This window comes from Alosa sapidissima, chromosome 5 (assembly GCF_018492685.1).
Source record: "Alosa sapidissima isolate fAloSap1 chromosome 5, fAloSap1.pri, whole genome shotgun sequence".
In the NCBI taxonomy this organism is placed as follows: domain Eukaryota; kingdom Metazoa; phylum Chordata; class Actinopteri; order Clupeiformes; family Clupeidae; genus Alosa; species Alosa sapidissima.
In genome coordinates, this window is record NC_055961.1 from 32,498,114 (window position 1) to 32,515,853 (window position 17,740).

Below are 17,740 nucleotides of genomic sequence, written 5' to 3' on the forward strand. Positions count from 1 at the left end.
TACAAACAATTTATGACAAACCTTTTGTTTGTCATGCAATAGAACAATACACACATTTGACAAGAAGGCTAATAACACCCAGGCTATGACATAATCTATGGCTTAACGAGTGCTTTATTTCTATATGGGGATCTTTTTAATGACAGGACCATGGAGAGAGTCCTAGGACTTGATGAAGTGTTTGACAAAGACCCTATATGCCTCCTCTTTTTACATTGTTCATTGACTATTTTGTAGTGCTAGGAGTCATGAAAACTCACCCATAAGTTAACATGAAAGAAATACAGAAAAAAACATGTGAAGTGAACTTTCTAAATGTTTTTTTTTATTTGGAATAAATACCTTTAAGTCAAGACCATTCAAAATGCCAGCGTAAACAAAAAAAAAAATAACAAGACATAAAAAGGTATTTACATGACTTATTTGTGCACAGCCAGATGGATGTATACATGGTATACAAGGCAGCCCATGCAGGACGTTGAAATCTTTTGCAGTACAAAAGCGCAAAAGAAAATAAAATAAAAACATTCCAAGTAATACAGGAACCATCTTTTAGATGGACGATGTGGTCCCTCTTAAGAACCGCACAAAAAAAATGAAAACGTATATGTACTGTATGATGGATTACAGGGATTTCAATAACTGCGAAACAAAAGAACAAGTTCACCACAAAGGCTGTGGACACCAAACATACACACTGTACAGCCTTATCGCCACCGCTCACCTCTCAAAAACGTTTTACTAGTAATAACTTAGTTACTATGGCAACTGTACCAGACAGGGCATGATTATAGCAGCTGCACTGCTGGCTCAATAATAACATGAGGAGGAGCAGAGGACAATTCCGATAAAAAGCAAACCGCTAAGTACACTTTGAGAATGGGACAAGGAGGACCCGAGGCTTCAAACCGGATGATTAATGGCATGTCTCTTGGCTACAATCTACAGCTAGGTAGGTAGAGAGCCCCACCGGGTTTCAGTGATGGTGAAGGAGAATGAGGCACATAGAAGGGACATGGGGGTGTCATCCTCGGGGAGCTAATGTGCTAGCGCAGCATGCTGTGTGACACAACACAGACGTCCGAGCAGCCAATGTTTATTTCCTGACCTGCTTCATCTTTGGGGATTTGGGGTGGCTTGTCTGGTCTGTGTTTCTTTCCATGACCTCTACTCTTTGAAGTTTTCTTGTCAGGTCTTGTGATACTACCACACAAAAAGGTTAGCTCTGCAGTTTTATTTGCTGGGATCAAATATGGAGGACTCCCATTTATCAATAACATGTCAAAACAGTGCCATGGAGAAATGGCCGAGGCATACACTCAGGTTCGTTGTGTGTACATACACACGGTCCTCATGCCTGCACAGTCTCCCCAACCTCTGGGGAAAAGACTGAACTCTCAGCACTCTCCAGGACTTTGAATGTTCTTATTAGCCGAGCTGTTTGAAGCTCAGTTAACCCAAATGCATGACCGACACCACTGAAGCAAGTAACTCCTGCTCCATCGGCCCCTTCTATGAGATCATTAACTCGTGGAGTGAAAGAGCCTTCATGGGCAGTGAGCACAACCCTGTTAATATATTACCCTGTCCCAGTCACAGAAGGCCACAGCTATCTCTCTCTGTCCATCACAAACCAGAGAGTATTGAACAAGTACCCACTGCATCCAGACTTGCAGTACAATGGCATTCACTTAGACTCCTATCTGTTTAAAGGAATGTTCCAGAAATACACCAAATCCATTTTTTTATGTTTGAGAAGATGATAGCACACAAAGCTGCTGTTGTCCCTCCATATTGATTACTTGCTGACACTGAATTTACTCACAGGAGTAGAATGTTCCAAGGGTTATGGCTCAGCAGCTAATAGGACCATACTAACTCAATACCTAAAACTAACTTCTTGGATGGTTACTATAGCATCACAATGCACTTCCTACAACATTGTGGAAATATCTCTAGAATGGATTGGATTTAAGATGATACCTCAGTTTCTTACTAGGCTCTGGGCACTGTTAGACTTGTGAACAAAACTGCTGGTTTCTACAGGCAGAAAAAAATATGGGCAAAGAACATAATTTTCTCCTGTTACAACCAGAGGTAGACTTTGGTGTGCTGAAATCTGAAATCAACATCAATGACTCCGCGCTCTACTTTACCTCTGTGCTTTGTTACTCGCTCCTCCTCCTGTCTGTTATTCACATGCCCCTCTCAAAGGCTGTCTGTTTTTATCATCCTCGTGTCTATCCCTGTTGCAGGCAGATGCGAAAATGTATGCACCAGAACGAACACAGTTCTGGATCGTTTTCTGTTTTCTTTTTTTTAGTGTTTCTGTCTTTTCTTTTTTCCTTTTCTCTTTTTTTTTGTTGAATATATCATTTAACAAAATGACAAGTCCATATGTGGTGGTGGTTTGGGGATGGGGCAAGGGAGGGGATAGAGGTCATTAACAGGGCCGTAGTGAACAGAAGTCCAGCTCCTGCGGCTTGCGCTGGCCCACGCAGTGCTCGCGCGGCAACAACAGTCCCCTTCCTGCGGTGCAGCGCAGCGGCCGCCTCTTGAAGCCCTTGCCGCAGGTCTTGGAGCAGGGGGACCAGCTGCCCACGTCCCACTCTGGGCAGGGGTCCCCACAGGAGCGGAGCGCGCTGAGCCGCTGGGCCGCCTCGCAGTCCGTCCGCGGCCCGCCGTCGCCGCCCAGGCACTGCACCATCCGCCGCTGGAAGCCGACGCCGCACGATACCGAGCACTCGTCCCAGCCCGAGGCCTGCCACTTGCCCGGCGGCACCGGCTCCTGCTTGGTGAAGGCCGGCGACAGCTTCTCCTTCAGAATGTCCCCGGCTTTGCTCGGGCCGTCGCTGCCGCCGCCGCCATCCTCGGCCAGCACGCTGTTCTGGGCGCGCGTGCGGCCTTCCTTCTTCAGCACGCGCTCCTCCTTGGTCTCGCGCGGCAGGTAGAAGGAGTAGCGGATGCGCGGCGGCGTCATCTGCCCCACGGACAGCACCTCCACCGTCAGCGCCTCGCCCAGCGGCTTGACCGCCTGCAGCGTCTCGGACAGGCCCGCCGTACCGCTGTAGCGGAGCAGGCTGCCGCGCACCAGGATGTCCCGCTCCACCGCCGACACTACATAGTTCCCGTTCAGCAGGTACACGCCTTTGCTGTTCTTCACCGCCAGGTAGTTGTCGTCGTTTACCATGCCCTTATAGCCGCGCTGCCGGATGTCGACATTGGCAGCACCCAACGGGAGCATGACCACGAAGTTATAGCCGTGTCTGTGGGAAACGAAGGTGACACACACAAAAGCAGAGCACACAACATTACGTCAGGATGTTTTATAGACTTAGCAGGGAAATGACTAATGCAATATGTCAGTTGCAGTGGGAGGTTACAGGCGAATCGGGCCAAAGGGTGTGAGCGCATCTGAGTTCACTCACATGGGTTTTGTGAAGAGGCCAGAGACTTTCTTGCAGTTTCGGTTGTCTCCCCCACAGATTCCACACTTGTCGAATTTCTTGCTGGAGCCCAATTTGCCGTCACACCCAGCCTTGATGCACTTTCCTTGGACACAAACCGAGGAGGAATCTGGGGAGCAGGGCGTACCATCCACCACCTGCGGAGAGGAGAGGACAGCAGATATGATATCTCCCTTTTATTACATTTTTCAGAGATGCCACAGAGGATTTGTGAAGCTCACATACCAAATATGACCCCTTTCCAAATATCGGCGTCTGGCTACATTTCACATAACCGGCCAACAGTTTGACTTTTTTTATGAAATGATTTCCTTTTGTCTGTGCACAGATATGTGGCTAGTCTCCCAGTCGTGTCTTTGAAATATTAGGAGTTTACAAATGTTTCGCACGGCACAAGCCAATCGCATCCCACCCCTGTGAGGTCAGCCAGGTCAGCATGTGCGTGCCAAGGTCAGAGTGGGACGAAAGTGTGAAGCCCATGCAGCTCAGCAGTGGGTCAGTGAGCTCAGCTTGGGCAACTCTTGGCATGCCCATCTCCTCGAGGCTGTGCTTAACAGTACCCAGTCAGATCCATATTCTATTGCCTGTTCTAGCTGAGCGGCATTCACTCTCCTGGTCCACAAAGTGGTGGATTGCCCTCTCTTTTGGGCATGACGTGGCCCTCATCCAACTGATCTGAGATCAAGGGCCCCTATTCTATGTCACCATCTCCTGACATTGCCCCCCCCCCCCCCCTACCTCCTCCTCCTCCTCCTCCTCTACAGGCTAGGCTGAAGCCACATACCTCTGATGCTGCTGCAAAGTTTCACTCCTCACCCTTGTATCTATGAACGATGTAGCCCTCCCCCTCCCTCTGATTCTAAGTTTTTCTCTTGATTCTTCTCATCTTTCTCTTCTCACCCCCCCCCCCCCCCACACACACACACACACTCACACACACATACACAAGCCCCTCTCCCCATTGTTCATGATAGAGTTCGCCTACTTACACAATCTTACACAGCCAACTGCAGCTGACGCTCCTACTATTTCTGTCTCTCTCCATCTCTGTTTGTCTCTTAATCAACTCTTAGTCCTGTTTAAGGAAGGAGCTATGGCTTCCACGTGCATGTGAAGGAGATGTGTCTGCCAAAGGTTTTGTATCATTAATGCAGACACACAGTGCATTATCCACGTGCAACGGAAGACTCTCACAGGCTTCCATAATTTCTCATAATTGTTTTCTTTTCTGCCAAAGTGAATTTTGTTTGCTAGTTCTCTAGTAAACATCATCGGTGATGTCCTGGATTTAATAACAGGGAGTTTGTAAATATTTTTCCAGATGGGTTATGTCCAAGGAATTGTTTAACATAGAGGCCCACTAAAATGCAGTTCAGCAGTTTGTTGTAGCGGGGAAAAAAGTAGATCTAAGCAGGTACTGTTGTAAACAGTTCACTTACTACTTGTAATGCATTTAAAACTGCAACAAAGATTAGTTGTTGTCGTCCAAAGGACGTCAGACAGGTCATAAACAATCTTTATTAGGGGCAAGTAATAAGTCATCAAGCTCAATTAGTCCTAATTACAGTACATGCTAGTTTTGGCTGAATATTTGACCTCAGCTTGAACCAGTGTTGGCCGTTCTAGCCCAATTTCCTCATGGCTGTGACAACTATAAGATTGTTAACAAGCAACAGGATATGTAAACAGTTTTAAAAAAGAATGGATAAGAGAATTTGTGTCAATTTGCTTACCTTGGGGGCGAGGACATAGAAGTAGCCTGTGCCATTGGCCCTGCATATGAGCTTGCACTTATCCTTGGGCGAGACTCCCGAGTACTTTGGCACCCACACCACGGACGGAGTCAGACGGTTGGTGTTGAGGCTGAAGCCGTTGAAGGCCTCACACTGCTCCTCCCGGTAGCTCTTGCCTGTGCAGAGGAGGAAGGACAGGTCAAGCAATACAGAGGTCAAAGGGCACCAGCACCGCAACTCAAGGGGGGAATGTGAGGTCCTGTTAAGGTCACCGCAATCTTTTCTGTCAGTCTGAATCTATAAACTACTCAAGCTTTTCCATTAGCAACCTGCGGGCAAAACCAGACATATTTGCAACCTCATATTTCCCTGCTGGGTTCCTGCTGCTAGTAGTTTATGCAAATAGGAGGCCAAAAAAATATATGTCTCACCCTTAAACCTTGAAATCATTTTGTCAGCTTAATGAGGTAACCATTACTGTGATATAGCCACATAAATGGCATTCTTCAGTTAAAACACACACAGATAAACTGACAGCCATACAAATCAGCCTACTTTTTATGAGCAAAAGGCCGAATAGGCTTTTCCACTTGCGGAAAATTGACTTTTTGTCCAATCAGGTCATCCAAGGCAACTTTCTCCTATGAATGAGGGCTGTCTGAGTTCAAGGCGAATACCAACATGTCCGCAACAACATCAACAACCAAAAAGCCAACTTGGGGTTATTTGGGAGCCTGGGCCCTCACCTGTGTCTGGGCACGGCGTCAGGTTGCATGAGCGGTACTTGACCCGCACGCCCTGGCAGTATTTGCCCCCGTTGGCAGGCACCGGGTTGTTGCACTCCCTCTTGGCCAGCTGCACCCCACCTCCACAGGTCCTGGAGCACGTTCCAAAGGCGCCCCACTTCCCCCATCGGCCATCCACCTGAGGAGAGACGAGAAACGTGTCTGGACGGGTCAGCACTGAGTGCTGGGCTTCTCTCTTCTCATCACAGAAGTTTTGTGTTTTAGTGACGTGCCAAAGAAAACCTTGTTTCTGTGGGGGTAGTGGGTAACAAGTAGGCATTGGCGCGCTGACTCTCTGTAATACACACTTGGCTAATATCACACTGCCGTGACAGTTCCAGGAAACACGTCTCATGACAATGAGATTGCTGGAAGGAGCCACAGGCACAGAATTGACTTCAAAGTGGCGCAGAGACGGGTGGAAGCATGAATTTCCAGTAAAATGTCAGATTGTATAGTCTAGCATGTCTGCTTTATAATCAAAGTATTCTAGCCTTTACCACATGCATGCATTGTGTGTCCAGGTCCCACAACCTGTTGGGTGGACATCCCTCCAGTCCACTCACCTTAATCTTTGTGATGTCCTGCTTCTCGGTGCAGACGCCACGCAGGCAGAGCTTGCCATCGCCGCAGGCGGTGCCGTCGGCCCAGGGGAAGTGGCGTGTCTGGCACACCAGCTGGCCACGGGTCTTGCCCGTGCACCACAGCCGGTTGCAGGGCGTCTCGATGAAGGGGCAGGGCTTGGAGCCAGTGCCGAAGGCCAGCTCGCACTGGCGGTCCAGACTGTAGGAAACGCCGGGTAGCACTTCAGGCAAGGCCAGAGGCTTCTGCGGCTGGTCGAGCAGGCACTCACCTGCAAAGACATAAGGAAGGCTCAGTCTGTGGACCAATCACATACCATGTGGATTTATGGCTACACGTCACTCAGTGTTATTCTAAATACAGTATAACATATATAGTATTACTGAAGTACAGTATCAACCCATTCATAGCACCACTGGCCATATATTAACATAAATGTCAATTCATATTTACACAAATGATCTTTTGAAGAGGGTATAGTAGATATTCACTTTATTACAGCTTAATGATTAATAATGCAATCACATACAAAATGTATAATTTTGCTTATAGACTTGATGTTAATTCCAAAATAAATTTTAGGTCACACCTAACTCTCTGTTACATTACTAAGTGTCCTTAATAAATGTATTTAATAGTCAATTAACCTATACTTAGTTTACTTATGTTAATGCATGTTGTTGCTGCATGAGGTTTTGGTTACAGTCAGGTTTGCACTTCAAATGTGAAATAGTATCTACTTTTATGAAAAGTGCTGGTGGTGTTTAAAGTATTATTACAGGGTATTACATATTGCTTACTTAAGTAAACGTCATAAAACGGAACACCATAATGTTTCACTCAATGTTTATATTTTGTAATTATGTTGTATATTGTTCTTAATTCAAAGGATTGATCCCAAGAGCAAAAAAGCAGAGCTGAATAATAAGCTTGGGGGATTGTGTGGCCTTGGGTTATGCCTGTAAAAATGTTCTGATATCTGCGGTTTCCTCTTGAGCCTTTGTTCAAATAAACAGTTATGTCAGACAAATGTTTGCCTTTTCCCTCTCTCTTTTCAAACATCAGACAATCCCTGTATGCTTATGTGTGTGTGTGTGTGTGTGTGTGTGTGCAGAGGCTCCCATATGGTGTTAACATATGTCTACACTACGAAGTCCATGGCATCTTAGCCAGTGTCTGTCAGATGTTTGTCTCTTTGAAGACAAGACATGCCTTCTTGACGCCTCTAAAAGCTGTACTGCTTTAACACCCCTCCTGCCCATCACACCCTACTGTATATAAACACACAGTTTCCCTCTCGCCAACTCTCTCTCTCTCGCCACATAGACCTTCTCTCTCTCTTTCACTACTCTCCTTGTCTCTGAATTCATGAATACTCTGCACAATGTTGACATCATTCAATGATTCAATGATTGATTTAAACAGCCCAACTGTGACATCATTCTTTTGGTTCACAGACAGCAACTCTTTCAGCCTTTATACTGACCGCTATCCTGCTTATCCAGGCTAAGGCAGCTGGCCAGAGAGGGCAGAACAACCTTTGCTACAGACTCCATGCACAGTGCTGGATTTCACTGATAAGAATGAACACGACATGACCCTTTCAGTGAATAAGTGCTCTTGAATGTCAAGCTTATTTTAAGAAACCGTAATGAAATATCACCAAAGGATTTGTGGTGAGAAGGGTTTATTATCATACAATGTTGATACTGAATAAACTAAGAGGAGGTATACTCACACAACTCTTCAACTCTATCTCAACATCTGATATATCATTCTGCACTTCCGTACAAATTGAAGGGCTTGTCTGGGTGTGTGTGAGTGATTGTGTGTGTGTGTGTGTGTGTGTTAGTGTTTGTGTGTCTGGCCATTTCTCTTTACGACTTTCCGCAGTGGCAGTAATGAGGTGCAACAATCACATTCCCCTTGTTGCTATCAGAGCAAAACAACAAACACAAAAAAAACCTGACCCGGCCAAGATGCTATTTTAACCTGCGTGAGAAAGTTCGGACGGACTACACCTAGCTGCCAGCAGGACCCACAACCGCAGCAGGTTGCCTGTCATAACCCCGTCTAATTTCAGACAGATGGAGGCCCTCGAAAATAACAGCTCGTCACATGCGCTCCCCAAATTGCCGAGATCGGGAGCCAGACATGGTGGTTTGCCCTGGTTGGCAGTGGCCATGGAAGAGAGACTGCAGAGCTTCGCATCACAGCATGGCTGGCCTGAGTCAGGAGAACAGCCCTACTGCAATCATCTTCAGGAAGGTCAAACTCCCCTGCTTTAGTTGGGCAGGAGGTGTCGCTGTGCCAATTGTGTGGGAGCGTCCTATGCATGACTAGTTTTTATGATGGAGCCACCCATGTCTGCTATGCTCTCTCACCTCAAGCAACATTCATGGTGGATATTACACCTCGTAACTCGTGCCACGGCCTTGTTTCAGGGAAGCTAACTCGAGCAAATGACGGTCGGAGCTTGAGATTTTTTCCACAGCTACTTGTCGGAGGAGGGAACTCCACAACTACATCTTCCAGAGGAACGTGTTATTTTAAGTGGCTGTGTTTGGCGCTTAACCTGAAGCTGTGAGGAGAGAAAATAGAATGTGTCTGAGGGGTCACTGAGGGTCACCACTGCTCTCCATCCTCGTCAGCGATAAAAACGTTTTAAAAAAGTCAAGTTGACTAAACACAAAGGCTATGAAGGCTCACCGTGTCCACTGTCCAGGAAGTCTGTAATGATGGCCGCACTGCATGGTGACCAAGGGCTGGTGCGGTTGATCTGGATCAGTGTGGGGGACATCATGTGGTTGTCCTTCAGCTTCCCGAAAACTTCCTCACAGGCTTTCACATTGTCATGGGGCATGTTGAAGACGTGGCCTGTCAGGAGAGAGAGAGAAAGGGAGAGAGAGGGAGAGAGAGAGAGAGAAAAGGATGAGACATAAAAAAAGAACAAGGGAGGACAGATGAGCCTCGGCAATCAGTCAGCCAGCCGGCCGCATCCCCCCTCGGCCGTCGCCTGTGAGAGCCAAGCGGCAGTGCAGGGCCTCCGGGGCTTGTTTTTGTGTGAATCAGGTCAGCCGTCTCCCCACAGTCATGAGTCAGCGCGGGGGACCGGTGCCAATTTTCCGTTTTGTCTTGTCAGCAGTAATCCCACATGCATGAGAAGCAGCTCTGCGGTGCCCCTAGCAGCCCTTTCTGCTCTCCTCCCCTCTCCTCTCCTCCCCTCCCCTGATCCTCCACTGATCCTCCATCTGCATCCCCCCACCCCCACCCTCACCCTCACCCCCGCCTCCAGCCCACAACCCCTCCCTGACTCCCACTCATCATGAGTCAGTCCTGGAGTCTTCCCCAAACATGCCAATGTTTAGTCGCTCGCTCCATGGTCCGACCGCAGCTCCGGTGGGAGAGCTCCAGGGGAGGAGTTGTGTATGGACCCTTTCAAGAGAGTTCAATTATCAGCATCATAGTTGGCCCCACAAGACTTCCTTTTGAACATTCCATATGTTATCTTAATGCAGAAGAAGTAGATTGGGGCCCAAATAGAACGTTCAAGCATTGTTTTTGTTTTTATTGTTGAAAGGGTCTGTACGCGGTGGGGATGGGTAGCGTAATCAAAAACTCAAATAAACAACCACGGGAACTGGGTCGGTCGGGTGAGCACGAGGAGGAGCCAAGGCCATGTACGTGTTGGGGAGTCAAAGTCATGCGTGGAGGAGTCATGGAGGTCTTGGGATCAGGGCTCACCGGGGCGAGGAGCAAGAGGGGGAGGAAGAGGAAGAGGGCTTACCGAGCTCGTGGGCAGTGGTGAAGGCCGAGGGTAGGCCATCATCTTCAATCACCGAGCAGCTCCTCTTGGGGTCACACATGGTGCCCACGTCGGCCATGCCCAGCGTGTCGCAGGTGGACGCTCCACACAGGTCCTGGAACAGACAAAGACACTGATTGAGCCTGACTGCAGAGTGTGGAGGCTGGCCTGGAGTCAGACAGCCACAGAAACACCATCTGAATTCATTTAGCACCTGACCTCCTCCAAAACTCTTGAGAAAAAAAAGAGTAATCATAACAACAGAGAGTTGAGACCTACAATTGCCATTAACCTGTCAGTGTTGACCACTGTGTGGATATTTCATCCTCATATAATCATTGTGGCTAAGACAAAACTATATTTACAGAGAGGATGATTAGAGTACATTGCTCATTTCAGCACTAAAAAGGCCCTAAATTCTAAAACAATTGAATAAGCTCTTTGGCTTTGACACACAACACATGCCCAAATGGACACAGCCATACACATAATTTAGGTGATGAAAGAGATATTGAGGAGTCACTTTGTGGTGCGTTCAAAGGATGGCCCAGTCCTGACCACCATTTCATCAAACTCTGAAGGAATTCTGGGAAGCGCCTCTCGTTTCCATAGAATTTATTGACGTGTGACCAAAATCCCAACCAAAAACATATTGAGAAGAGAGAGATTTGCTCTCCAAAAAAGGGAATTTCGTTTCTGAGCATTTCTCATCTAAAGAGAGGGATTCCAGATGGCCTGTTAAATTTATTTCTGATTTTGGTGCTACATGAGGTAATGCTGCTGCTTCAGAATGTTGCAGTTGAGGGGCAAAATTTCCAGTTGACCTATATTTTTTTACCACCAAGTTTAACACTAAACCTCTCAAAAAAATGTTTATTTAGCTGTCTGATATAAATACGGTTTCCTGACGATAGAACAGACATGTTGACACACCTTCTATGGGCAGTTTCCCAAAAACACTATCTTATTTGGATAGCCCAAATCATATTGACAAAAGCCATGTACTGCTTTAGGAATTACACCTACAATCTAGCCATTGCAACTTATCTGTTAAATGAAAACATGACTTATCAAACGACTAAACCACATAAGCCTCTCTGCTTCACACAACCTGTCAGTATGAATCAAACTTTTCAAAAGTGTATCCAAGGAGAAGATCAAAATCACTGTAACAAATTGTTCATGGACTCCAGTTGTTGACCAATGAGAAATCCAATCCAGATGTCCATATGAGAGTTTGGGGTGGTTATCAACAGCAACAAAGAAACATACACACACATATGCACATATACAATGCTGCTTAACAAAAAGATACATTGTTTCCCAGCAGTAAGCAATGTTTCAAAGGTGACCTACTTCTAGAGTCAGCAATTCTGGCTTCTTTTGAGATGACTGCGAGCTGCGAACCTCCAAGGACAAACAATAACCAAACACGCTTATGCCTGACCTCCTTTGTGGGGGGACAGGCCAAAAACACCACAGCCAAAAGTTACGCTCTTCTCCAAAATCCACTGCACCAATGCTAGCTGTAGAGTTCAAATACGTCAGCAGCAACAGAGCCACATTCTTAGCTCAGTGTTTGACATGAGGGCCAAGGTGTGGAAACAGAGGAGGACCGGGAAAGTAACTTTGGTAAGCCTTGTATCCATAGTGCATTATGAATACATTCATAAAGTGATATAAAGTATTCATGACAAGTCCATACTACGACTACTAATATATAGCAATGATGACTGCACTCATAGTGTGTTATGTAGTAGAAACCAAAAGAAGAAGAATCAGAATGCAAAATAATGTTTATTTTAACACTTGGTAAAATTATGACAAATGCTGTTTATTCAACAAATGGCCTTTATAAAGCCATTATGTGACCCCATGCATGTTTTCATAATACATGTTTGGGTAGGACTTTATGAGTGTAGTCTATTTATAGACATGTCAGATGCTATGATCCATTATGAATACTTTATAACATTTATTAATGTGCTTTTAATGCCTTGTGGATCTGAGTTTAAGCAAACCGTAACTTTTATAATATAGTTATGGTTTGCTTAAACTGAGTTTAAGAAAACCATAACTTTTATATGCAGGATAATGGCAAAATATGAGAGGCTTTTGTGAACTGATCATCCATCTAACTATTCACTCATACAGATGGCTTATAAGTAAAGGGGGTCAAATATGATTCACTTTTGTCTATAAAAGTAGACATTTGCAAGAATGTCTGTGGTGCCTTTTAACATTGCACAAAGAGATGACTGCACATCGAAAAATTGTTCTAGGCAGTAGTTTATTTTGGTTCTGCACAAGAAGACTCAAGCCAGTTTTGAACTGTATAATCAGAAATGTCATGGTTTCACATGTGACAAACAACATGATAGACTCTATCTGCATTATTTGTGTTGCTCTATCATTTAACATTAAACCTGTTGCTGACCAAATATACAGCAGTTACTAATACCAATTGCTACATTGAAACACTGGGTCAGACCCATACATCAGATTCAGTACAGTAACATGAGAAAAAAAGAATATGGAAATACCACACTAACCTTTCCACAAATCAACTAATACTTCTGCAATGCCTTTGACAGGATGGTGCTCTAGTGTTTCTGAAAGCTGGTAAGTGACCTGTCTGGTACTTTGGATCGCTTTCAAAATATACCAGACTAATGACACTACCTCCATGACATAAAGAATCCCAAGCTTTCATGATCCTCTGGACGTCTGCCTGAAGTTAATTAGCCCTGACAAAGCCCGTGGCCCAGGCAAATTAATCTTGAACCCCCAAAGTCATTCATCCTTGTGGGAATGCCTGACCTCACCTATGATGCATTGTTTGATTACATAAAGAGTTTCCTGCATCCCCACCACCTACAGGTGTGGTTAGGACTAGTCACAAATCAACTGGGGGCGGGAAAAAATCCCCTTCAGCGGGACTGACCCAGTTGGCATCCAGTGGTGCAAACATATGATTTTCATTACGCCTTTATAAAATCCAAACTCTTCCATGTGTGCATTGACAAACTGCTAGGTCTTCAAATGATTCTCCTCTCTCTCTCTCTCTGGACTTGTCTTTTCTTTCTCTATCTCTCTCCCTCTCTTTGTGTCTTTCTTTCTTTCTTTCTTCTTCTTTTCTTTCAGATAAATCTTTAACTCTCCTCACCCCCATACACACACATTCTCTCCAAACAGCCAAAATCCACCCACCACCTGACTACAGGGTATTCAACAGTAATCTGAGTCCAAAGCCTGTGACACATAAAATCCACATAAAATCAATCAACCACAGGACTGCAAGCATGCAAAGTCGTGCCTTACCACACTGACAACCTCTTAATGGTGTCCATGTAACAAGCTCTTCATGACGGAACCATTACTCTTTGTCTCCATGCCTGCCCCACTGTTAATTGTTTAGCTACGGAACTGGCTTGTGCTGGTTTTTATGAAGCATTTACAGTTACAACTCTGGGTGACGTGGCTTCAGATGGATCACCAGGAGTCCTTTTCCACACACTACCGCTTTCCAGAACAGGTACAAAAGGAGAAAATGACTTATGCAGGGGCACTGCCAAACGTGCAGCACTGCCAATGCACCCAAAGCTTTCTTTATTATGTGCTAATCTGGTGGTGACCAAGAACTCTATAAAGGTGTGTGTGTGGGTTGAGAAAGGGTGTACACCCAAAACCACAGATATTTCGACTTTCGATGCAGGGCATCAAAGACGTGGAACCTTGTGCAACCTCTCCAGAAAAAAACGCCCCAACAGTCACACTTGACCCAAGCTGGATTCCAAGCATGAATGACTTTCCACATGCTCCCCATATCTTCCAGGAGCCGTTCAATGCATTTGCATTTAGTGTGTGAACTTGTGGCCGTACTTTCTCATAACATGGAAAACACCCTGGGAGTATTGGAGGACATGCACTGCAAAGATGAGGCATGAGTTAATCATAACACACACACACACACACACTCACTCTCTCTCTCTCTCTCTCACACACACACACACACACACTCACTCTCTCTCTCTCTCACACACACACGCACACACACTCACTCTCTCTCTCACACACACGCACACGCACACACACACACACACACACACACACACAGGCACAAAGGAAGGTATGGTAACACAAGGGAAAATGTTCCAGTTCTACAGAGGCGCGGCGCGATGCTGCTCCCCCGGGCCACAGCTGAGCTGCGAGGGCGTTGTGTGGTGGGGCGAGGGCAGGTGTGCCAGGGACCTGTGGGATTTGGAGGCTCTTCTCTCTCGCCGGGGCTCCAGAGGCTCTCGCTCCAGCTGACTAGCCCCTCCAGGAACATTCATAATGGGAAACAGGCCTCCTCAGAGGGGACAGCCAGTGGGATGGAGAACGCGAAGGGGAAAAGTTAGATCACTCACAGCTGGAGCTGGGCTGGGGGAAGATCCTTGCAGAAACAGGACACTTCCCGTTGTTGTTGCACCCCTCAGAGAGCTACATCACCACCAGCCACTGGCAGATTAGGTTCTAAGCACTACATTTGGCTCCTACAAATGACTGTGATTATCAGACTAAGTCTATTGAATACATCCTTTCCAATGACATGCTGTGTCACTGCCAAGAAGCATAGGCCATTAGCATCATCAAGCAACCTAATTTGATACTGCTCTGTGTCAAGCAGTTGAATGTAGATGGTAGGGAATTATGTTCTTGAGATTTATACAATGTCCACCGTAGCTTATCATGGTGTGAACAGTATCAAATAAAAAGACAGGCCCACAGCTTATAGCTTGTATCCAACAGTATGCTGCTCAGTGCCATATTAGAAGGGTGTACACATGTGTACAAGTGTGTCTGTATTGTTTGGCCAGTCTTGTGATGTGTTAAACCAAAAAATGTAAAACACTGAAGTCACTCGAATGTCAGACCAGCTCTATTTTATGGTAGTAATACTTGAAGGAATTTAGGGAGTAACTTTGGACCCTTGCACAAAAACCTAGCAGGCCCCAAGGAAGACAACAAGGGGAAAATGAACCCCCCTGGTGGAATTACTCATTTTGAAAACAGTGGGTGGTCCCAATGATTAACATTGGTCAGATGTTCACCATGGTCTGATTTTATGGAAAGAAGTTGATTAGTAACCATGAGAGTCTCAGTGCTTATGAATCAAATTTACCAGCCGTGATGGAGCATGTGGTTAGATTCTAGGAATGCCATGATTGTCATCAAGACAATTATCAACATTGTAGCATCAATCACAGAGACTGATACGTCTTTGGCTTGCCAGGAGGCAGATTAGACCCTGAAGATACCCTCTTACAGTGTTACAAGTGATGACCTACTCACCATTAGACACTTTTTCCTGAGTTTGGGAATGAATCTCAAGATCACCCCATGATATGTTTTCATCATGTAAAACAGTCTTCCAACTGTTCCATTCCAATCCACATCCATCAAGGTCCTGGCTCACTACCAGGGTGAACATGTTCCAGGACACCGATAGAATGAGGGAGTGATTGATTTTATGGTGAGTGTCTGACAGATGCATTCTTCCACACAGTGAATTACCTGCAGACGGCAGCATCCCGGGGTCATGTTTGACCTTTGACCTTCTCCAGGGCACATAAAACAGACCCCATGAACCTGATGCTCCTGTTGCAACCTGCCTCACTCGACTTTTTGCACATCCATCACACCTGTTCTGCTAAACATTCTATACAATCTTGTTGAATAGCAGATTTTCATTTCATTTTGTGATGACAGGGTGACAAATGTTCACAAACAAACACTACATGGCCACCATAACATAATATCATATTATCACAACATAATCATCATAACTTTAGGCTGATGACCATGGGGTCTTTCGGTACACAAAATAATTACCTTTTTTAGATTATACCATTCAACAATAAATAAATAAATAAAAGAACACCCCCTACTGAACTGTGCGGATATCTTACCTGTTTGGTGAAAAGGATGGCAGTATCCCAATATTCTGGGTGCTTGTCGTTGTTTTTGTTCAGCTTCTTCTGCCAGGTGCAGAAGTTACGCAGTGTCATCGCTGCGTTCCCAGAAACCTTAGGTCCCTTGTCAGCCTCGTTAATCACCATAAACTTGACAACTACGATGCTGATGGAGTTGAGTATGCTCGGGTGCTTGTAAAGCCTGGCCGCTACTGACATCAGGGTCAGGAGGTAATGTTTGAGGTCATCTCCATGGAATTTAGCCATAGACTCGTCGGCAACAACCAGTGTCTCGACATATCTCGGAATAGAGGCAAATCGCTTCGACCGGCCCTTCAACACAGTTTCAGTCATATTGTGCGCATTAAGATCCTTTAAGTGCTTGTATTTCTCCAGTGATTGCGTTGCATCCTGGTTCAAGGCAGAGTCCACAGCGCACCTGGATGTGGAGTTGCCACTGAGATTCGCGTTGGTCCGACGTCGGATAACATGCGTTCTCTCATCTCTCCAGTAGATTCCCGTAGACGTGTCATTCATCGCAGGTTTAATAAAATATTCCCAGCCATTGTAGCCAAAAGCACCATGCAAGCCGTTGCAAAGACTAACTGCTGCGTAAGAATACCGCTCAGAGTTGACATCACCGGAATAGAAACACCGGCTCAGCTCTGCGCTCTCAACATCGCTTTGCGCGGTGACAGTCGGCGCAATGAAACTTGAATCTGGATGCAAATCGAGAACAAAATCCTGCTCAAATGCACTAATTTTGATAAGAATGTTTTGAGGAAATGTCTCCCTGTCGTTTTTAACAAAATTATTATTCCCTAAATGAGGTTGATCGAGACGTGCAGGGAAGCAAAATTCACTCTGCATTGAAAGAACAATGTCACAATGAGCAATTAGCAAATTCATGAGAATAACTGTCCTTATAAACATTGTGCTGATGAGTGAAAACAGTTATCAAAAATCTGAGAGCACTTCGTGCAGGAAATCGCAAAATAAAAAAATAAAACCCGCGATGATAATCCAGACGCTGCAGTCTAAAAAGTTGCCTTTGAACGTCCTCTCATTGCAAAATTTCCAAGCGAAAGATCCATTCCCTTGCTCTACCTGTATGCTGTGGCGACTCTGTCCCTCTGTCGACTTTATGCTTGCGCGTCATGTGTAAACATTAAGGGATTGTAATCAGAGTTTTTGGGGAGGTGCTCGGAGAGCTCATTGGGTATGCCTCTCAGGTTAAGGTTAGCCTTGCAACCACTTGTAGCTCTGCAAGCTTTAACATCATCACTCGCGTGCTGCAATAAATGTGCTTCCCTCCCACTTTGCCTGTTCTGGGAGCGCGAAGCATCCACTGAGCGACAACCTACGCAGGACATTGCAAGCGACCAGTTTTCACTTAGTAAAAAATCTTTCATGT

General features: G+C 45.7%; 1 protein-coding gene across 1 annotated transcript; it reads right to left on the reverse strand.

Moving 5' to 3' along the window:
* Nucleotides 1-303: 303 nt before the first annotated feature.
* On the reverse strand, nucleotides 304-17,553 carry adamts15a (ADAM metallopeptidase with thrombospondin type 1 motif, 15a). The gene is made up of 8 exons (XM_042092346.1): nucleotides 16,324-17,553; nucleotides 10,355-10,487; nucleotides 9,277-9,444; nucleotides 6,552-6,838; nucleotides 5,947-6,124; nucleotides 5,201-5,376; nucleotides 3,429-3,604; nucleotides 304-3,266 (listed from the first exon to the last, which is right to left on the reverse strand). Exons 1-8 carry the CDS (start codon nucleotides 17,257-17,259, stop codon nucleotides 2,444-2,446), a joined length of 2,877 nt encoding a protein of 958 aa, XP_041948280.1. The 5' UTR covers nucleotides 17,260-17,553; the 3' UTR covers nucleotides 304-2,443.
* Between the last annotated feature and the right edge of the window lie 187 nt (nucleotides 17,554-17,740).